General features: G+C 41.3%; 2 protein-coding genes across 2 annotated transcripts in view; both read left to right on the top strand.

Moving 5' to 3' along the window:
• Window positions 1-17,422, top strand: part of LOC118341106 (protein eva-1 homolog C) — a 72,775-nt gene extending 55,353 nt beyond the window's left edge. The window contains exons 6-8 of the mRNA XM_035679295.1: window positions 12,252-12,386; window positions 15,517-15,690; window positions 17,014-17,422. Of these exons, the coding sequence (XP_035535188.1) occupies window positions 12,252-12,386; window positions 15,517-15,690; window positions 17,014-17,393 (689 nt within the window). The 3' untranslated portion in view covers window positions 17,394-17,422. The remainder of the gene's footprint in view (window positions 1-12,251; window positions 12,387-15,516; window positions 15,691-17,013) is intronic.
• Window positions 17,423-19,542: 2,120 nt separating this feature from the next.
• efhc1 (EF-hand domain (C-terminal) containing 1) overlaps window positions 19,543-23,425 on the top strand; it is a 4,141-nt gene continuing 258 nt past the window's right edge. The window contains exons 1-9 of the mRNA XM_035679294.1: window positions 19,543-19,780; window positions 20,280-20,501; window positions 20,598-20,885; window positions 21,003-21,152; window positions 21,646-21,832; window positions 21,959-22,182; window positions 22,299-22,439; window positions 22,640-22,853; window positions 23,224-23,376. Of these exons, the coding sequence (XP_035535187.1) occupies window positions 19,574-19,780; window positions 20,280-20,501; window positions 20,598-20,885; window positions 21,003-21,152; window positions 21,646-21,832; window positions 21,959-22,182; window positions 22,299-22,439; window positions 22,640-22,853; window positions 23,224-23,376 (1,786 nt within the window). The 5' untranslated portion in view covers window positions 19,543-19,573. The remainder of the gene's footprint in view (window positions 19,781-20,279; window positions 20,502-20,597; window positions 20,886-21,002; window positions 21,153-21,645; window positions 21,833-21,958; window positions 22,183-22,298; window positions 22,440-22,639; window positions 22,854-23,223; window positions 23,377-23,425) is intronic.

The following is a 23,425-nucleotide window of genomic DNA, read 5'->3' as shown; positions in this document are numbered from 1 at the left end:
TGTGTGTGAGTTAAAGTGTCAAGTGTTGACCTGTGTGTCATTGTATACTAGTGTGGGTCTGCCTTATGTCAAATCTGCACCAAACCCCCCGCAGCCATGCAATGTGAAAAAAAAGACACAACCATTGCAGATCAAATTGCATTTTCTAACTCTATAAGCCACAGTTGGCCCACTGTCAGAGGGTTTCTGTAGCCGTTTTGATACCGGAAAGATTTACAGCACAGCTGGAATGAAAATACTGCATGCTGGGGTGGGGATTGAGAAGACAGATCTCCTCAGCGGCAACAAGGAATTGATTCCTGTTGGATCGAGAGGTATTTGTTACTGTATTCATGCTTGTAGGGATAAAGAATGATGAGTAAAGTATACCCTTGTTCTTACATGTATCTCTTTCCTTATCAAAATCTGTAATTAGCTTCAAATATAGATTTGTTTTTCACAATAACCAGGGTTAATTTTTAAAATGAAACAATTGATATTTCCTAACCAAAGCATCAAAACCAATAGGTAATATGGCTAACTATTTAGTGAACTGTTCTCTTTAAGTAGAATGGAACATAACCAAACTTGAACGTACTTGTTGCCTGGATCGTAATACAGTAACAATGTGTTACAACTTTACAAGTTATTCATATGATGACTGATAGCTGAGATACACCAGTTTATTTGCAAGTCTGCTGCTTACTTTGTGGTTATTTTATGCACCACATTTCAGGAGCATGTTCATCTTCTTAACTTTGATTAATTTGTCTGCTGCACGGAATCAACTTCAGGAAAAGTTTGTGCTTACTTTCCTTGCTTCATGGCATTTTCAAACCTGCGTTGCTTAGTCCAGTTGAATCTGACTCTGGTTCATATTCCTCCTTGGTGCGATTTGTTAGGGTATATCTGAACACAGCAATCGTACTTGGATGACATCTAAACTGAGGGGAAGCGGTCTTGGACTGGTCACAAATTCTGGAGCGGTTAATTTATGGTGGGAATGTGATCCAACCTCGTTCTGACACAGCTTCGAGGCATACTCTGTAAGTCTGAGCTAACTATCTCCCATAGTCAGGTGCACTGTGTGGGATTTGGTTAAATGAAATCAACAGTTTCCAGCAGCTAGACAGATAATGAATCAAGGTCTGACCTGAGCTGGCAATGAAATACATTGCCTTCTTAAAATTTGTGCAGAGCGGACCTTCTTCAGGACCTTCTTCCTGTGGGACTCCCACCGCAGCCACATATAACTAATGTTGTCATGTGGCTTATAGTGGAGCTCTTGAATTTGTTCCTTAGTAAAAAGAAACTGCACCAAGGAGCAAACGCATCAATTTTACCAACCCATTTACGAATTCTGACCAGAGCAAAAGAACTGTGGATCGTGGAACGCCCTTAATTTCTACAGTGATTGAGTGAGTTGATGGTTGCTCTGTGCTCACAAAATACAAAGGTCTTAGTGGTCAGTCGAGTGGAGAGCAAACTGAGCCATGCTAGAATTTATGTGTGCATTGACCCTGCACTACAGCCCTGGCTGCACGTTTGAGTTGTGCTTTTCTTGTGTTTGAACAGGATATCTAATTGAGACTCAAGGATTTGAGAGATATTTTGTAATGCTGTAACTCCGTTAGCTCCGTTTCATTATCTAATCACTGCCGTGTGTTACAGACTGCAGGATCTCTGATGTTCCCCAGTCACTCCAGCCACGGCAGCAGGTGTTTGTTTTAAAGGCTGTTGTAAAAGTGTCTCTGGTGGTCTCTGTGTCTATCACTCCTCTCTCTGTCTGTCTCTCTCGTGCTCTTTTTCTCTCCACTCGCAACCCTGAGGACATGCATCTGCATCTGTTGTAGCTCAAGCTGTTTTAAGACCATGGCTAAGTTGACAGGGGCAGAAAAAGAGGACAGGACACAGCATGGGAATAGTAATACCAAAGGTTTTCACCCACATTGGACACTTAAATTTCCAAAATCAGAGTTATATCATAACCTATGGACCCCATGAGTATACTGCTGGAGTGTGCAACAAATGTGTGTGTGTGTGTGTACATGTAAGAAACACTGTTAGAACATTATTTGTATTCAGGGCTCCTGTATGCCAAGAAACCATAACTGTAAGGGGAGAAAGGAAAGGAAATGTTTATGGAGGTTTCTTTTCCTGTCTTTTCCTTTCTCATCACCCTTTCTCTTCACTCTTGATTACAAACAGCTGCTCAGTGTAGCCTGTGATAGCACCCGCCTACTAATGTCTATTTTCAGAGTTGGTTCTAATAATAGCTCATAGTAGAATAACGTCAAAAATCTGCTCAGAGGGGACAGGTTCAGTCCAGTGTAGAGGTGACTATCAAACCTCAGTGTTGTTTCTGAAATATGTCAATAGTACTGATCTGTAGCAGACTAAACAAAAGGTGCGGGTAAAATGTGTGTGTGTGTGTGTGTGTGTGTATTTGTGGCGATAAGACCGATGACAGACTCAGGCTGACCCAGACCTCACCGTCATTATCTCCGTCCAGGCCTGACCACTAATACGGCCAAGCACCCTGTCAGCACATGGGGAAGAAAAACATAGCTCCCTTTCTTATACACATCTGAACACGCCAACTCCCACGTACCACTCAGGTTTTCATCGTTCTTTATTCTCTGTGGAAGAGGTAAGGTATAACTTGGAGAGAACTTCACTGCTTGTGATTCACTCTCACTTAGGGTTCGTCTAATTACCTGACAATGACAGGGCACAGAAGCACCTATGATAGACAAGCGCTGTATGAGGCAGGTGGTAATGTTTTACCAAAATGATAAAGAGGGAGCGATGGAGTGTGATGACCTGCATCAAATCACAGAGCATATAATGACACACAGATGCTGCGGTGTTATTTTGTTATGGATATATCCCCCGTCATTTAGAACAATGGCTTGTAATCTAATCAAGTAATTTCTGATGTTTACTGAAAAGTCAGTGTGTTATGGCAAGGGTCTTAAACACTACATGTGACTCTGAGGTCATGCTCTTGCAGTATCTCGGCTATGCTTGCACTTACTGCATCAGCTCACGACAGTGTTAACTATTCATTTGACGCAGTTGGATTTACTTTTTAAAATGTAGCACCTAAAATGTACAGTGTGTTGAACTCAATGACCTTACTTAACCAGCCCCTTGGTCACTGTCTGTCGCTGACCATTTTAACTGATTTTGGAGGGGATAAAAATAATAGGCATCAATAAGCAATAGGAGCAAATAGAACATTCACATGGACAAAACAGAAAACTTCAGGGACCAAATACCCCAGGGATGTATGTTACAATGCCACAACCATACCTCTGTTATTATCTTTGTCCCTGCGCATCTCAGTAACTTGTGTAATGGAGTTAGCTTTATCAAAGAGGCCCATTCAGCTACTTAGGTGCTGACCTCAGTGCACCTCATGAAGATTGTTGCCAGATAGACTGAAGCAAAGCTTCTCTTAACTTTTTCTAAAACAGCTCTATCTTGTCCACTTGTTTCCATTTTAAAATTGTTAAATTCCAGTTTAATGTTGTTTTGGAAGTCTGTTTTTAAAATCTATTGGTATTATTGGGAACGCATATAACCTCTGAACTTAGGTGAACTTAGTATTCACATTGTATTTTGTGTGGAGTTTCAGACTCATGTGGGTGATACCACAACATTAGTATCACAGATACTTCTAACAAACTATTCAACATTAAACTAATGATCTATCATGTAGGGGAGAGCAGTGTGTCAGTTATCAGGTGAATGCATCATTAACAGATTACCTCTGATTACATTTTTATTACCACCAAATGACTTGCCAAACAATAGCCATTTTTTAAATTATTTCCTGTTGTGAAACACGAGTGTATTTAACTGTAGCTAACACTTGTTAATTGTGTGGATTATCTGAACTAATGAGGTGATTGAACAGCAGTGTTCAGGGGCCCATGACGTTCATGATCATACATAAAGATGGCTACATTGTTTTGGTATTAATCTCATTGACGTGACTATCATTACTTAAAACAGGTATCGATCCGCCCACCCCTGTTGGACAGTATACCGCCATCACGACGTGTTCTTCTTATGCTATTTAGACAGACAGCAGGAAAACGTACTTTAATCAGGGCGCCATCTTACGTACCAGAGATATCAGTCACTAGTGATTGAAAGCCTAATCACAAGCCTTATGTTGTATTCAACCATGCAAGAGATTGAGAGAGAAAGAATGTCGAAAGTCAACATTTATCTCAACCGTTTAAACTGTCAACCATAAACAAAGATGAGTGCACAATATGCTTAAATAGAGACCCATTGGTATATTGAGAGGGTTACGTTAAGCTATTCATAGTTTATCTTTCACCAAAACGTCATTCATTCCTCTGGTCCCAGTAGATTTCAACGTTGCCAAGTGTTGATTTTATGAACTGCCATGTACGAGCAGTTGTTGCCTTCTGCTAAAGATAGCACCATTGTTTAGATCAGCCGTGACATATGTTAGGACATGCTTGTTGAATGCTGCTGGCATTATTTCTGTCATGACTGTCTAGACAAGTCCTGCCACTTTCTGTTCTCTCTCTGTTCCGTGTCAGCAACAACAAATGACGATCTCTGTCTTAATTGTTTTCACAAGTCATTTGACGACCTCAGCAGCTCTCTGTCCCAATCAAAAGTCAGCATCCCATTACCTCATAACTCTGATATGAAGGAGTGAGTTTAGGCGGGCGGCATGGTTTGATGATTCAGCGATGGTCACATCCTTGTTGACCCAGTGGATCATCAGATAATGATGAGGCTCTGCTGACTTTGACAGTGGACCCGCTTCTCCCACGTCCAGCCGATAAAGACGTGGAAATACAAACATTAGAGCTATCTGAGGGCATCGTTCAGCAAGGCAGCTCCAGTCTGGCAGGGTCAGAGGTCATGTTTGGCTGTGGATAGTACATTTTTCAAGACTTTCCAGATTTAAAAGGGAGAAGATTGGTGATGAAACCATGATTAATGTCCCCATGATGAACACAAAAGTTCCTGCTCCAGGAATACTGGCTGATCACCAGACTTTACAATTATACAAAGTACTTTTAGTACAAACACAGCTCATATTTCTTTCTGATAATAGAAAGTTAAGAATCAAAGGAGGAAAAAACACAAATGGGCTGCTAATTATGCACTAGAATCCATTTAATTAAGCACATTTAATTAAAAAAGGGATTAATGGCTTTTAACACGTTTGTTAAATTAATTTTAAATCCAGTTTTTAACAGTTCTCAGATTACAGTTTGATAATTCTAATTGAAGCTTAGGTTTGATTCACTGATGACAAAACAAGTACATCGAAAGATGGATGTGTATTTGTGTAATATGATTACTTTGCTCAACACCTCCTCTTTGTGCATATTTCAAACTGGGACTGATTCTTAGTGTTGAATCAGTGGGATTCTGTGTGTCTGTGTGGGGTCTCGGACGGGGAGCTCCACAACTGAGTGATTTTCTCACTGATTATGACCCCACGTTGTCAACAGAGCATCTATTCCTGTCTGTGCATCTATGTTAATGACACCAACTGTGTGTGCGTGCACATGTGCGGTGTATGAGGAGTGTTTAAATAGCCAAAACAGCTGGGATTTTGGAGTGTAGCTGATGGTTGTGGTGAAGTGAGAGTGATTACGTTCATAGCCCATGCTGTGGCATCTGTGCGTGTGTGTGTGCATACATTTGTATCTGTGGGTGCCTCACAGCAGAAGGATGTGTGTTATCCATTAAAGTAAATGGGGAAAAAATTCTATGCTTTGCAGCTGAATGTAGGGCAGGGGGCTCAGTGAGGCAGGATAGGGGGTTGAGCTGTTCCACTCTCTCCATCCTGGAATGTACTCCCAACCCTCACTAAGACTGTGTCACCATCCAGCTATGTCTTGCCTTGCATAAACGTCTAACAGTAGAATATACCTGTATTATATTAAAGAACGCTGCATGAGTATGAGCATCTTTAGCACACAGATCTTATCAGAAGAAGCTCCTGCCAACAAAGGGCTTTTCTAGCCTACACAATCCATGCTGACTGGATAACTTGCGACCAACGATTTGATTAAGCATTCGTGTATCTGAGCCAAAAGACAAAGCTGAACTTTTCCTGGATCTCCAGGATTTGAGGCTTGGTTCTCATAACTTTTTCGTAAAAGGTTTTCTGAGCTGTGCCTGCTTCTTATTCGTATAGTTAGAAACAACCAGTGTAGTGAACTTCCTAGCATAGCCAGTTTTCCACCAGTGGCCCTAGATTAGCTCTAGAGGTGCTTTTAGGGTGGATTAAGTACCTTTCTAAAAGACACATTGATGGCAGTTCGCCTACTGGTAACATTCAAAACCTATAGTCATTGTTTGTCTATAGATTTTAAAAGGCTTTTTTTCCCCCATTTGATTTTCCCCTGTTCCAACACTTCATTGAAGCACTCACACTGTCAAATCTAAGCCTTCGTGTTTTTACGGCTGCGCTATCGGACAATTCTCTAGATGTCTTGTGCTTCGTTTAGTACAGTAAAATGAATGTAAATCAATTGCTGTCTTAAAGGTGGGAACTGAATTTAAAACTTATGGCATGCTTTGGGAAATTGTTGACAGATCATGTAAATTAGATGTATTTTATAGTTAATGGACTAAGACGTTCAAAACCACTGGTATGCTCCTTTGAGGCTCCTTTTAGGTTACCAGAGTCCCTGTGTATGTTGTAAGTCTCTAGTAGACAGACAGACACACACACACACACACACACACACACACACATTCATAACAAAACCAATAAAGTTATGGAGTAGGTTAGATTGACCACACTAACATAAAAATGGAGCAGAACCAGGAAAAGCCCTCAGCTCAGACCACCAGTCCCTTGATAGGGTTCACATTACCTGACCTTAAATTTGGTTGTATACACAAGACAGGAATGAGTGTGTTACTAATGTCCGATGACACACATGCCCCCGGTCATGCATGCACACGTGCATTTAGATATGTGGACACTATTAATGCCACCATTAATTTTCACTGTGTGAGGTTGTGGGTGTGTGTTTTTGGGGAAGATAAACATGGCGGTAATGCCTCTGCTTGGCTCAGCTCTGGGTGTTTGTATCTCTCTAAGTCGCTCACACACACACATCCTTATATTGTGTCATCTTCTTTGAAACATTTCACAATTTTGTCTCCATAATGAATAGACTTTCCACGCCTTGTATGTCAAAAGTGCACAAACTTTCACACAGACACACACACGACACACCCCACCCTACAACACACCGTACACACACACACACACACACACACAAGCCCAATCAGCCTCTGTCAGCTGGATGCTGTTAAGAGTGTTACGCTGGGGGTTGGAGAAAAAAAGGAGAAGGGAGGCAGAGGAGGAATGCAATCTCAACACCTTCAGCTCCTGCCCTATTCACCTTGCATGTTGTTCTGCAGGAATGCCATTAGCTAAGTGAGAATGGTGTGGGTGTGCACAAGAGTTTGTGTGTGTGTTGGGTGGGGGGGGCTTGTGAATGTGAGCGGGCAGATGTCTGCATGCCTTGTGTCTGTGTGGTGTCTGAGTGAGAATTGGGAAAAAGAGCTAAAACAGAATAAGAAGCAATTTGTGAATCTAAGTGTGTCTACATTGATTTGCCTTTGTGTGTGTATCAAGTGAAGGTTGGGTCTTAGACAGCACTTTAATGCTGTAGATTACATAGGCACTGGCTGTGTGCTGATTGAAACCAGACACTTTTGCTCAGACTTCTTACACACATGCATATATATACCAGAACACTGTTTCAATGCACTGATCCAAGTTATCCACTACATAACTTAAGATTTGTGCTACTTTCCAAATGCTTGTCAAGTGTGTGTGTGTCCAGTTTGTCACACTCTCTCCTTGTCCTTCACTGCAGTTTTGGGAATATACAGTACATCTCTGCCAGACCTGGGTTACATAATTCTTGACTTTGCTTCGCCCAAGATAGAATATAATTTAGATGATGGTCACCACATTAGGACAGCTTCGAGTGCATCACAGAGAAGTCATAGTGTAGAACAAGCAATCCTTTTTTAGAGCCAGAATCTCAGAGGTAAAGCAAACCAAGCATTAAAGAATGCCCTCAAACAATCTCCAAAATATTTAGTCCCCAGCAGCCCTCCATGTATGCTCATAAAGGCTAAAGTATTGGCCCAGGTCTGATCTCAGCTCAGATTTAGCGTGGTTTAATATTTCATTATAACCCCTCTGGCTTACAGGGCTTTGTCCCAACTGTGTTCTGCATCGGTCAGCACATGGCCCACAAACAGACACATACAGACGTACGCACACCGCACACGCACACGAACCCACACACACACACAACACACAACACACACACACCACACACACACACACACACACACACCAACACACAACACACGACACACCCACACACACACACACACTCCAGCCTGCAGAGCCCAGTGAAAACAAAGCTGGGCTCTGCCAATGTAAACATGGGCCATTGTTATGGGCACTTTTTCCCGCGTTGTATCTTCACTCCCCGTGGCGATCCAGGGCTCTGAGAGGTACAGAGCCAGGACTGGTCCCATTTAGTGGAGTTATATTAAGAATCGCAAGGACTCATTTGCTTTGCATTTATGTGACCATGCCATTACAATGCTGGCTGTAGAGTGTGATTTATGTCCTTGGTTTCTCTCCCTTGCACTCCTCTTTCTCTCTTTTACTGGTATAGTTTTTACTGCTTGGCTCCTTGCGTGTGGTTTGCGGCCATTTGCTTCGAGAGGTTTTAGCTTTTTGACAATTATTTTTAGACAAGCAGCAGTCAATTTAGTATACTGTACCGGCTTTTGCCAGCTAAGTAAGCCCATAGAAAAACATAACATGGCTATTTGGAAGGATAAGATATTTTGATGTTAAAACAAGTGTGTTGGACTGTGTGTATGCACAAATGGCAGGTAATGCATCTGTCCATATGTGTTCTATGTATGCACAGGCATCTGGTGTGGCTGTGAGGGGGCGTGCACTTTTGTGTGCGCGGGTGTATCTCAATTATACGTACCTTAATTGTGTAAAAATGTGTGTGAAAGAGAGTGTGTCTCATCATGGCGTCTCTCAGCTGTGACCCTGGGCCACATGTGCAGCCAATTAGGGCCAATCAGAAGGCTGTAATCAGGGCGTGGCATGAGGATGGTGGCAGGGTGGCAGCGTGGCAGTGGGGGAGTTTTAAGACCCATGATTAGTATGTCAGACTGATGAGGAAGGACAGGGGGAGCTGCCAGGCTAAATCCCATTTCTTGATTTCTCTGCCTTTTTCACCTCCACATGTGGGGAGCTCTGTTTATTTAGTTTTTGCCAAGACCTGGATAAAATGGGTTTTCAAATTATTGTTTTTTTAACATATTTAGGCGACAGATTGGTGCGGTTTGCCACATGAGATGATGCAATTACAGGAAGGTACTTAAATGTAAGAGTATATGTTTCTACAACTGGCAGCTTACCTGGCACGGAATAAATACTCCTCATGCAGTAAGGTGAAGCCTTCTATGCAGATTTGAAAAAAGACCAGAAATCATTTACTACTTCTATTAGTCTGGCATCAACCTCTTGCTCTTTTGCTCATGGCAGGAAGAAAAGCAAAAGGCTGGAACCGGATTCAGCGAGGCTCTTTGATGTCTGTGAGTTTCAGTGAACCGTCTTTGTTGATTGGCGGCAGTGAGATAGCATCAAAACCTTCTCCTCTCACATGTGCATTGCTCAATACAGCTCCCTCTGTTCAGTTGACAGAAGATAATATGGTATGCATGGCAGAATAAATTAGAGAGTACTGGTGTGTGACTTTGCAAGGCGTTTCTCAGAGAAGTTAATCAATCACTGTTCTCACTGTAGCTGTACTACAGTGAAAGAACATTTTAATATGATGTCACAGTCACTGTAGATCGGACTGTAATTCTTATTCTTATGTGTGAATGAACGCTCAACTCTGTCATGTCACAATAAAGTCAAACATGTTTTGCTTTGGGGTGAGTAATTCTATAGTCTACTGGTGTGCACTTGTCAAATACTCAAATTCCTAAAGGGAATAATATGTATCATATAACATCCACAATGTAATTTATTTCAGTGTGTCAGTAATGGTGTAAAACTCATTCTGCACCTAGATTCCTTTACTGCTGCTGCATTTTGCATTTCTGTTTGCTTTTCTTGTTGCAAATCACCTCACAACCCACAAGTGCTGCAAGTTAATCTATTTTGCATCAAAGTATCACAGAAAAAATTGATTCTGCTAGATGTTATGGAGCTTATTAATTGTGATAATCAGACTGAATTGTAAGTCAACTTACAAAATCTTGTTAAACTGCATCAATCTCATCTATTTTTCATAATTTCAACCAGGTAGCAAGCTAGCTGTGTAGGAAGATGATGTCGTAGGAGCTTGGGTGCTACTGTTACTGTTAAAAGATGGCTGTTGCTATTCGTGTGCTACGTCATGTGTGCAAGTCCTCCCACCCACAGATCCTGTCAATCTCTACTGTGAGCTGTAACTATCTGAAGGCAAATACTGTATGTCATTAAATAATCTGTACAGTAAATATCAGTTGTTAAATGTTCCTGCTCGGGCTTTTCATCATTGCTTACAATAGGAAAAATCTTGTAATGTGTCCAGGGGATAAGTGGTATCCAGTGGAGGGGAGATTTGTGGGGTCTGCTCTGCTCCTTCCTGCACTTTGACTGACTCTTGGACCATCGCCAAGATCCGTCTCTGGAAATTTGATCAGTGTGTTTATTCATCAGCCTTTAAACAAATGGTCCATTTTTACCCTAAACCACATGTCAGAGTTTCACTATTAGTGCTACTGATGTCAGCAAAAAGCAGGCAGCAGATTATTCGTCATTGCCTGTTTGTTTGTGCAGAGTGAAAATGCAAGAACGGCAGAAAAATCACCGTAACTCACCACTGATCTGACAGGGCAGACAAACACAGTGACCGGAGCGTGGCCCGGCCTCCAAAACCACATGTGAACGGGCAGGAATGTATAGGCCACTGCATTGTGGGTTTGTGTCTGGGGGAAAGAGTGCCGACTCCCTGACTCACAGAACACTGTGAGGTTGGGGGATGTGAAGGGGTGAGGACGAGGAGGAGGCAGCATAACTTTCGGGAATCAGAGTGCATGGTCAGGAGGAGTGTGTGAATCACAGCCATCATTCAGTTTACAACTGCTCCTCTCCCGTAGCAATATGCTCAGTTCAAGTGTTTCCACTTAAATAAAACTTGCGATCTCAATCAATAGAATTTCCTTTAAAATGTACTGTTGCAGTATGTGCACACAAGGGAGGAGAGGAGAAGAACTCAATTGCTTTGACAGATTAAGATGTAATCAATGAGACACACTTTTATGGAGAAAAGAGGTATGAGAAAAGTATAAAACTTTTTGACATAATACAGTGAAAATGTTGTCTGTCCCAAAGTACAGAATGGAGCTGACAATGTCAGTTGAACAACATAATATTAATTGGCAGTACAACACAACAAATTACATAATAAATTACATAAATAAATACATTGTTAACGTCTTTTTCCAAAATTCCTTTTAAATGTGAATATTTGCTGGTTTTTGCAATCATCCATATAGGAAACTGAATATTTGTGGTTTTGGTTTTGGACTGCCGGTTGGACCAAACAAGGAATTTGATCATGTCCATTTGGGCTCTGAGGAACTGTAATGGCTTCTTTTCACTATTTTTGGATAATGGAGAAAATAAATGACAAATACATAGTCCAATACTGTTAAAAAAATAATCTGACCAACAATAGTTTATCACATTTTTGGAAAGGAACCCTGTCATTTGGATATGTATGAGTTGTGGCTGCGCAGAATTATTTGAATAATATTTCTATATTAGCAATGAATCACTTGATTGCTTTTATGTGAAAGGTGTGTTTCATAGATAGATAAACCCACAAAGAATTATCACCTGACCCTGCTGTTCCCCTCAGTTGTACAAAGCATTTTAGCATCTTTCTGCTCATTGTTTTGGTTTTATGGCTGCTAACTTTATTGTTCTGGTTGACTATCACAGCCTTGCTTTCTGTCACAGCAGGGAGCTCTGAAAGCCTTCTGATATATTGGTCAGATTCAATGTAGAACTAAAATAGAAATAACTGCTATTTCGCTCCTTTTCAAATTACACATTATCTAATTATCTTTATGTATCCTTTTTGATTTCCTCATCCCCAAACTCCCCTCCTTTGCTCCACCTATCCTTCTCTTTGAAGTCCCAAAGAAGTTGCTCCAGGAGCACGGACCCAGACCACCGGTGTACTCCCCTCCACCCAGCACCCATGACCCCAACATAGTGGGAGACAGCCCTCCGGAAGGGAGCTCAGTCAAAAGCCCTGACGCTGTTACAGGTGAGGATATGAGCTTTTTCACACTCACACGCACTGACACACACTCAACCTCCCATGGAGAGCAGTTAACACTAAACAGTCCCGAGGCCTCCCAGACATCAAGAGAAACAGTAATTCAGGTCTCAAGTCAGGTCATATATGTGTATATATTCAAAGTCAACTGTTTGCATATGTATTCTAGCACAGCCATCGGTTTTCACCAATTATGATCAGCAGTCTTAAAAATATACTGCTTACCAAGAGCCAATGTTTGCGTTTATATGTGACCGCAGTCCAAATCAGTCTGTTATATGGTCAAACTCTCATAGAGAGAAAAAAGGAGAAGACAGAGCAAGAACAATGAAATGAAAGAGTGAAAAACAGTAGACGCCAGCAAGGAAGGAAACTTAAACAAAGCTTTATTCATGAGGGATGGTGGCCTGCGTCCAGCACACTAAGTACTCTGCTCAGCTACCGGCACTGTACTAATTAGGAGGATAAACGAATGAATGAGGAGTTAAGAGAGGGAGCAGACAGGAGATATGCGCTGTAGTGTTGACAGTTCCTAACGCATGAATGGCTTCACTTCCTTGCACTGGCTTCAAACACTCCACTTACAGCTCATCTAGGAGAACCTGTTTCCATCTCTGATGCACTGATAGGGGATGAAACACACGAAGAATGGACATGGAGGAGGAATATGAAGGCGGAACAAGAAACATTTAACTGTAAATATAGGTATCCTTATCTTCTCAGCTCATTCGTCTCGTTTCTCTTTGTTTATTTACTAAACAGCTGGATTACCGTTTTCACAATTTACTGTATTTCTTAAAGGAATAGTTTGACATTCTGAAATACACTTATTTGCCTTCTTGCTTAGAGTTGGATGAGTACATTTATACCACTGTCATATCTGTGCAGTAAATATGAAGCCACCCTTGGCTGGGTGCAGTGACTTCCTGGAGATGTGCCATACCATGAGGTTGCCCGGCAACCAGTGAAGACTCCACAAAGTCACTTTACCCTGACAACTTTTTGCACGTATTGAACAAACAAGATAAATAAGATACATAGAATTAGTGAACTTTAGAGGTGCTGGTAGTTGGATTTACCCATTTGAACAGAGCCAGACTAGCTGTCTCCTCCGGTTTCCAGTCTTAATGCTAAGCTAAGCTAACCGACTGCTGGCTCCAGCATATTTCATATTTATCGTACATACATGAGTGGTATCTTGCTTCTCATCCAACTCTTGCAGGGAAGCAAATAAGCCCAAAATGTCTCAAAATCATGCAAAGGCTTAAAATTCTTTATTTAAACTAACCTTTCTGTGCCCCTTACATATCCTCTTTGACTTCCTCTCATCTTTTCACTCAGTTTTCATATGTTTCTTCTAATTATGGGCTTTTTACAGCAATGCAATAGAGCTATATGACATTTACATTGAGTGAATTATTCAAGTCCAAGATATCGTGACTTTAACTGCAGCACCATTATATCAAATTGTAGTTTTCTAGTTGCTCTCAATTTATTGGCCTGACTTATTTGAAAACTTTAGGATCTTTTATTAAATTAAATTAAACTTTGGGAATTTGAACACGACTTGGCAGGACAAGATCATTTCGTAGAAACTGCCCCAACTGGGTTGTAAACCACAGGATTCTGACTTTTTATTGTCTCCATCTTTGGTCCTAACTGCTTGTTGCTGTGGGCGTTTCTGCACTGCAGTTCTCAGAGATTATTTGGCCACTACTGGGTTGTCTTTTCCCAGAAGTATATACCCAGTTATAACTACCTAGTTCCTATTCAGTCTGTTCTAAACACACCTCTGCTGATGCTGAAAATGAAATATTGTGTATCACTCTGTATGTTGTTAATAATTTGTTCTGATAAAGAGTGTCAACACACAGATGCACGATTTATTATTGTTCAAATGTCATTAAATTATTATGATTTAAATAAAAAAAATTTTTTATTATTAATAAATGATTTCAAGTCGAGTTTTTCATTTTTTAAACAGGGTATTGATGTAGACATTGCCATCAACACTCACAGTGCATTTTTATGTGTGTTAGAAAGAGAGATTGTGGTCTATTGGTTGAATGTTAGGTGATCCATGTGGTCCAGGTGGAAACATTTATGTCCTCAGTGAGCAACTCCAGTCTAAACTGCATTTATCAGATAAAGAGAGCCTGACCCACCTTAGAGCCTCTGCAATTAGAGGTCATTGGTGTGTGTGACAGTTCACCTACACTGACAAAGAATCCAGCATGTAAATATGACTATGCACACAGAGGTTTAGGTCACCAAACTGAATGCTTCTGTTTGTTTTGGTAGTCTTTGTTTAAGGGTTGTTGTTTTTTCACTTATTCATTGGGTTAAAGGTACAGTAGTTACACTCTCCCACCGAAACACGCTTCAGGTTAAGTAGACGCAACTGTGCTCAGAAAATGCGTGTGAATCTATGTAATCAGATCACTCTGTTCTCTGATCTCAACTCCTCGACTCTTGCATACACAACACAAGCCAGCATGTAAACACTGAAAGAAGTCGTACCATGGATGAAAATCCAGATGAGGATACAGTTGTTCCCATCTATAAATAGATCATTTTCTGAGATTTTGAAGGGGAGCTTTTGAAATGTTGCCAGAATGCAAACGTTTCCCATGTGGTTCTCTGTTTCTTAATGACCTGAGTCAGAATGAATTTGACAGAAGCGGATGTTGTGTTATCTTCTGAATCACACAGCTCTCTGTGAACATATGTGTGTCTTTATTGGTGATGCATCTTTGGTCAGAAGCGCATTGCCTAAAAATGGAAAACCACAGAGAGACTGGAGATGACTAAGTGGTCTGAATGCTGTAGTAGTCACAATACCTCAGAGACAATATGCTCTTATTTTACTGTAAATGACCCAACCAGCACCGTCATAATCTGACTGTACCGTTACACGCTCCTTGTGTGTGACTGCATGTGGAACCGCAGATTTTGATCTCGGGAGTGTAGTCATGGTCTACAAAAGAAACTTTTCAAAAACATCTGTGTCTAAATAAAGAATTGAAACGCATTTGAAATTTGAATTTCCCGTTCCTGATAGAATATAGTGTGTGTTGTGTTGTGAGACTGAACTCTCCTGCTCTGTCGTCTTTTGCAGATAGGAAGAAGATTAGGGAGACCGATCCCAACGAGGAGAAGTTTTCCGAAGCCGGAGGAGAAGGAGGAGAAAATCCACTGCGGCCCCCAGGCATGAATCCCATCATCAACTCCACTTCTAGCGCCAACATGGCCCTCATCAGCAACGCACTGGCAGCCTACACTTACATATCAGGTAGTGCAACATGCATAAAACTTAGATAGGGATCCGGTGTTACATTATCATTATTACTCAAGAATAAGGCCGTATCTTATTATTCAAGGACTCAAAATTACTTCTCAGAGAGCAATATAAGTGACCTTGGAATTTGAGTGCAGGGTTTCATGTGTGGTACATGTGGGTGGCTCGCTATCATTTGGTTTATATTCCCCATTTCCTTTTTCCTGGGACTGAAAGGTGGGTACATGTGGGCCAGAGGAATGCAGATGTTAAGCGGAGATAACAGCAACAGACACACACTACACACACTGTCAGTCATCTGCTTCAGCCAGCTGCTTAGGAAATTCTTCCTGTTTTATTACAACCCTCTCTGTGACTCAAATAAACAGTTTGTACATAGTGAAATGCATAAGTTGTACAGTCAAATAAACATGCCCTCAATCTGTTATGGAAGCTAGTCCTATGTAAGGGCAGCTAACTCTGCTTTGAACTTGTTTTCTTACATTTGTAAGCTGCCATAAAATTTTATGACCTGCATTTGTAGAATGCATTTTATTAAAAAATATTACACCAATCACAATAATGTATGACCTTTAAGTGTGAACTTTTTTATGAAAAACCTAAACTGAATCGGTTTAAAACATGTGTTACTCATATTTGCAGTACATTCCCTCTTTTTATTTGGAACTTCACAATTGTCTGAGGGTCTAATGGCGTGAAACCTCAGTACAAATGAAAAGAACGGCACTGAGTTGAGTCACAGTGTACGGCTGGGTAATAGTGTGAAGACTTGGAGGTTGTTGCAGTTGAACTGAATGTGAGCAACCAGTGAGAGCCACAAGCAGTGGCTACAAAGCAGGTCTCACACTTAAGTAGAGATGGATGGAATAGGTGTAACTTTGGTTCAGTCAGTACTGAAAGAAAAATCCTATTTAGAGGAAGAACAGCTCAGTCTTGTCCCCCTGGAGCTTAAGGTGGTGGGATACATTTACCAACATTAACAACATGTAAAAATACATTTCTGAAGATGAATGGAAGCATAAATACAGTGCATGGCAGGGTTGGGAGAATTTAAGTGACATTGTGGCCAAACCAGGAGACCACACTGGGAAGTGTGTAATATGAGCTGTAAGCCTGCCGCTTATGTTCATTACAGTGAGTGAGCCATCAAGTGAAATATTTTCTAACAGGCTGAACAGGTCAGAGGAAAATAAAAGGAACCCAACATCAGTCACAAAGATCCAATTAAATGTTTGACATGTTTTTTGTAAGAAATCAGCTAAACATAGCACTCCCCCCCCTCACTCTCTTGTTCTCTATCTTTCTCCTTCACAACAGACCACCCAGAGAGGGCCGCACTTTTCTTCGTCTGTGGCGTGTGTTTGGGCCTCTTCCTCACACTCTTTGCCTTGGTGGTCCAGATCTCCTGCCGCACCGACTGCCAGCCCCGCCAGCGGCCTCCCGCCAAGAAACGAGCACGCCCCGCCGACTCATCCTCAGATTCCAGCGACTCGGACTCGGACTGGGACACCACCTCAGATCTGTCGGCACGACGGCACCGGCGGTTTGAACGCACACTTAACATGAACGTGTTCACGTCGGCGGAGGAGCTGGAAAGAGCGCAGAGGCTCGAGGAGAGGGAGCGAATCATCCGGGAGATCTGGATGAACGGGCAACCTGACATCCCCGGGACACGGAGCCTCAACCGGTATTACTGAGGACTGCTAAAGGGCTTTTTTATAGAAAGCTTGATAAAAGAAAATTTAGGACGCACTTGAGTTGGAAAGGGGAAAGAGACATTATGAAGCTTTATAAGCCAGCATGCAAAAGTAACTCACACTGATGAAAACAGTGGAAGGCATTGCAGACTTGGGAAGAAAGTGCTCCCTCTCTGCTGGTTTGCATATTCCTCTGGGTATCATAAGCTGTACCCCATTCAGTACAAGTATAAGCTCCCGCTCTGCATGGTAAGCTCACCTCTTAGCCGCCTCTTTCTGCCGGAAACAAGGGGTGAAAGGCTACATTGCCTCGCCCGTGACCTCAGCAGGCCTTTTTTGAAGTGGGGATTTATGGGTTAGCTGTCTTAGACACACATAGGCCTGTGGAGACTACATGGTGACTGAAGGACCAATGCCTCAGATGGGTCTGTTTTATACAGAATGCGAGGCAGCTGCAAAAGACTGTGACACTTGGAGTTTTATGCTCGGCACCCTCCAGTATTCAAGTGTGGACTTTAAGTGAGGGGCAGCATAAAGCAGACAGAAGTGTACTGGACAGTGGGGACAATGTAAGACAATCTTTCCACAGTGAATAACCACGCTGCGTTTTTAACTTTATAAAACCAAAAGATATTTTTGGGGGAATTCATCTCAACCCTTATAAAATCTATTTTATAATATTTAATAGTTTATTGATGTTGTGTATTTTTGTTCTCAAGTATGGTTTATTATGAGATATTTTTATACTTGGCGAAGGTTGTCTGGCACCTCAGGGATGCAATCCTAGTGTTTCTGTGTTTGGTTGATGTATTTGCTTCCTAAAAAGGGGATCAGCCCATTTAAACAGCTATGTCAGCATTTAAAGAAAATAATTACCAATATCATTTAAAAAAAAGAGCCTCAAAGAGGTTTAGTGATTTAACCTTATTTTTGATACAGTATGTTTAATTCACAGTGCAGTGCCTTTTTCTAGCTATTAAGTCACTGTTTTCAAGAGTGCAGCTGGTGTATAACTCAATAACTGGTCAAATAATTTATGAATTGGATATTCCAAATTGATCTTATGTATGTATTTTCTTTTATCATCTGCTAAATATGCGCATGTGTAATATCTGAACGTCTCTGTCACGCGTTGCACTTGCTATCTCCCCAGATGTAGATGTACGTAACCATAATATGCCAATTCTGTATCAGAAATGTTTCTTTCATAGAAAATTGTGCAAATTTCAGGTCTTGTGTCAACCGTGTCAAGCCTTATTTCAAAGATACCAGTGCTAAACCAGATGCTTGTGGTAATCGCTGCTTATGGCCATCTGGAGAAGGAACCAGCACTGAAAAGATGTTCCCAGTAGACGCGCAAACCGTGTCTCTTAAATCATGTTGCCAGTTTAATAAAATAAGCTATTGTCAATCCAGTTATGTTTGTGCTGCCCTGGATTCAGGCGTAGAAATAATTATAGTTTTCAGAAAAAGCTTGGTATTTTCCTGAGAGTTTAATTGAGAGTACACAGGACATATTAGGGTCATCCACATAAAGACTGATACTCTATATAGTTTTTATAAAGACAGTTTTAAATGTGTTACAGTTTGAATGGGATTACAATGTGCCAATAGCTGGTAAAGTGAGACCAAAATATGACTCCTGTGCTTGGAATAAACTGTGTTCAAAAATAGCTTGATGGCTGTTTTGTTTAATCACACATTTTCTTGTAATGTATATGTCACTTCAAATGTGCACAGTGATACTAATAGTCCAGTTATGCACTTAATATTTGCTCTGTACTGTGAAACTCAGAAAAAGACTGCTCTAATATCGTGTTATAATAATACAAATACAGAGAGTAAACACTGTACAATAAGGTCATCACTGAATTTATAAGATTGTGTGCTTATGATGACCTTTGGGGAAGTCTATCAGGGAGATTTATTGCTGTTGCGCGCCCCCTGGTGGTAAGCTTAAAACTCTTCAGTCTGTGTATATTGGGAGTGTAGAAATAAAAGTTCCACGGTTATAATAAAGTTATTTAAAGCCACGGCAAGTCATTTTCAGATACAACTTAATTGAATCGACTGAGGCATGAAGGCAACTCGCCACAGAACTAGAACTTTAGTTGTCGTTTTAAAGAACACTTGTTTATTTTTATAAATTGTCTCGACATTGTTGCTGTAGCGCCGTTTCCATGGATACCATAAACTTAGCACTTGCGGAGCCGTCCTGTAGCTTTACACGCCAACAAAAGCCGCAGTTAAAGCCACCAATTGCGAAAATAAGAGCATCTTGTGGAGGTGAGGGGATGGATAAACCTAATTCGAGACTAGCAATGCCTTGGAACTGGAATAGTCATGGATTGCCATTTCTACCAGGATACACTTTTCGGGATGTAACGGTAAGAATGTGTAGTTATAAAGTTAAAGGAAAAACTAACCAACAATAAGATCAGGCTTTAAGGTTTGATCAAGACAAATGTAAGTTTATTTGGTAAGAAAATTAGCTCTTTCTATAATCCAAATGTTGTTCCTGAATTCCTCCAGTGCTTATGTCTAATAACTGGGTCACAGTTTTGAGTGTTATTGATGCCTGATAATAGGATGCCACAGCAGAGGGATATTAATAGCTTCAATTAAAGTCTGTAATTCATATTCAATAAAATGTGTTTGATGATATTCTCTCGTTTAATTCTGGGGATTGTATTTAATTATCATTCACAGGTGTTTATTATGTCACTATTATTCTGTCCACCTCCATATCTTGTACAACTCTCTCTAAAGGAAGGTTCTGTGTTACATAATTGGCCTTTGAGTGTAGTGCATTTGCATCAGTATATTTCTGTTTTTATTGATTTACCAAAGCGAATTTATCCCCTCCTCACTGATCTTTCTCTGCAGAAGTCGGCCTTCCATCGTCCCCAGACTCTGGAATATAAGAGTGGCTATGCTCTGCCTCGTCGCCCCACCGTGGGCATTGGGCAGGAACCTCTTATATCAGAGCAGTTGACCCAGCAGGAGATCAGTGACTTGTCCTTTGAGACATCAGACATTACTTATGGCTCCCATGAGCACAGCCTAGCAGAAGACTTCATCCCAGCTCATGTGGCCCTTGACAAGAAGGTACAATAACGCCAAGAAGTGTAAGACCAGTGTTTGAAGACTGCTGTCAAATTAACTCCTTGTTTGTGTTTTCTTCTCCACCCTCTTGTCTTGTAGGTGCTGCGATTCTATGCGTACTTTAAGGAAAGTATCCTCTATTCCCCTGAGGAGCAGTACCGTGTGCGCCCCGTGGTCATTTACTACTTCCTTGAGGATGACAGCATGTGCATCATTGAGCCCATGGTGGAGAATTCTGGGATACCACAGGGGAAACGGATCAAACGCCAGCGTCTGCCCAAGAATGAACGTGGAGAGCATTACCAATGGAAAGACCTCAACCTCAGCATGGACCTGGACGTGTACGGGGTCAAGTACCGCATCACACAGTGCGACAGTTTTACAAAGGTACAACACTCACCTGTGCGATATGTATTCTTTTTATTATTTTCTCTGTGTCTGACACAAGAAAACACGTATGTCGTTGTAAATACACTCTGATTGTCTCTCATTCATCATATAAAGGAATTCATGGAAAGTGAGGGCATTCTTCTGAGCGACCCTGAGTCGATGCCTGTGGATCCCTACAGCAAACGCCGCAAAAACCCTCAGCCTTCCTACACAACACCCTCCGAATTCGACCGCATGCACCAGTTTCTCACCTTGGATCGAAAGGTAAAGGAAATTCCCTCCATTCTAATCTCACTTGGGAACAATTACAAACTCTGATCTATCAATCTGGACAGAGCCGGAGTACAATAACATCTCCTATTCAAGCTGTTCAGGAAACAAAACATGATAAGAATAATAATATATATGTTATATATTGGCTTTTGCAAATATCTCTAAATTTAGTAGACTGCACCTAGAAACATTAAATTATACAATTTTAGTGTGAATATGCATTAAGAAACACCACTCACAAGAAAACTACTAAGGTGGGCATGATGTGTCTGTTACAACAACTAGGTTGTGTAACTAAAATCATCTTTTTTCCTTTTTCGGGTTTCTTCAACTTGAGATTGAGCCATTTGTTGTCTGAACCCTTATGAAACATGCAAACTCCAAACCACTAAAATGTTTCGAATAAGTGATCTTGTCATCTCAATAAATATTTGCATTATTGGCAAACAAATTCTAGTTTCAGTTTTAACCTCTTCTTGGTCAGGTGCTGCATTTCTTTGCCCTGTGGGACGATGCTGACTCTCTGTACGGGGAGACCAGGCCTGTTACCATCCAGTATTTCCTGGTGGACGACACTGTGGAGATCAGAGAGGTCCACGAACCCAACAGTGGCCGGGATCCTTTCCCTGTCCTGATGCGCAGACAGAAGCTGCCCAAGAAAATCAAACCTGGTGAGATGCAACACTGTGTTTGTGTCATTTTTAGCTTTATAGTGCTATAAAGTATATTTAAAGACATGCAAAAAGCATTTTCTGAATTAACTGCTACATAACAGTATTCTCCTTATTTCTTTCCAGGGTCCTTTCCCAGCTGTGTGCTGGAGGTTTCGGCAGAGGAAGTGGATGAGTACTACTCCCCCAAAGACTTCCAGGTAGGTCAAACGATGACGCTGCTGGGCCGCCGCTTTCTGCTGTACGACTGTGATCGCTTCACTAAGGAGTACTACCAGCAGAACCACCCTAACATGGAGATGAAACCCATAGAGCTCCCAAAGAAGAGTGACATGACTCAGGAGAAGAAGGTGAGAAAATGAAATGTATTTTTCCATCTTTCTTTTGTTTTTTCTTTGCAAAACTAAAATCATCTGCATTGTATTGCTTTGTTATGATCTTTTTTTTTTTTTGTCCACGTTTACAGGAGGTTCCTCCCTACAATGGTTTTGGTTCACTTGAAGACTCTCTCCAGAATTGTTTGTCTTTAATTCCTAAGCCTCCCAAAAAGAACGTGCTAAAGATGCTAGAAAACGACCACAACGTGCTGCGCTACAGTGCCAGGCTGGTGAGTCAGCATGTGTGAGAATGTGTTTGTGCTGCTAATTTTGACTAAACCTTCAGAAGGACTAGTGGTTGGTTATATGTAGTTACAAGTCACCAAGTCACCCAGGCCCTAACCCTGGATTCAAAACAGATCATTTACCAGACAAAATTCAAAGCGATCGATAATTTCTCTCCTTGCTTTTGCTGTTGCTGACATTCCAGGACTCCCAGAATCCCGAAGATGAGGTCCGACGTTTCATACTGTCCTACTTCCTGTCCAATGACGTGATCAGTATTTTTGAAAAGCCCACTCGCAACTCTGGCATCATTGGTGGCAAGTTCTTGGAAAAGACGCGCATCCCCAAGCCGGGCTCTACAGTGGAAAATCCTGTGTTCTACTCACCTGCAGACTTTGCGATTGGAGCCACTGTGGAGGGTAACATTCTCCCTTTAAAAACCTGTACTATGTTAATGTATAGCTCATGTTGCTACAGTACTAGATACATTAAACTGTATCGGACATTATAATAGACCTTTTTCTCAGCAGCCATTTTGATATGACATAGTAGGGTAAACACAGGTGTTATTAATGACAGAGTCAGGGTGCTGCTATTGTGCATGTTGGAGCGCTGGAAAGGCTCTGCTACCTCCTACTTATATGAAAACGTTGCCAAATGTATAATGATAATACCAAAATGGCTGCTGTGAAAAATTTCTATTAAGTTAAATTCCATTTTCCAGTAGGGGATTAATAGTTAAAGCCCAAAAGCTCAGCTCACAGTGTCTTTCTCCTCATGTTTTTTTAGTTTTCGGCCACCGCTTTGTGTTGACCGATGCTGACCACTATGTGCTGACGTACATGGAGTCCAACACAAGCCAGATCCCTTCTCAGACACTGGATTCTTTGCACCAGAAGCTGGGTGTGGGGATGGCAAATAACCAGCCAGCTGGCCAAAATGGTAAGAATTAAATCAGCTATTCAGCAAAATATGCTTTTTTTTTTTTTTT

Source organism: Morone saxatilis, unplaced genomic scaffold (genome assembly GCF_004916995.1).
Source record: "Morone saxatilis isolate NCDOM2014 unplaced genomic scaffold, NCSU_SB_2.0 Contig7, whole genome shotgun sequence".
In the NCBI taxonomy this organism is placed as follows: domain Eukaryota; kingdom Metazoa; phylum Chordata; class Actinopteri; family Moronidae; genus Morone; species Morone saxatilis.
The sequence above is the reverse complement of the archived record's forward strand: the minus strand, read 5'-3'. Positions and strand labels throughout refer to the sequence as shown.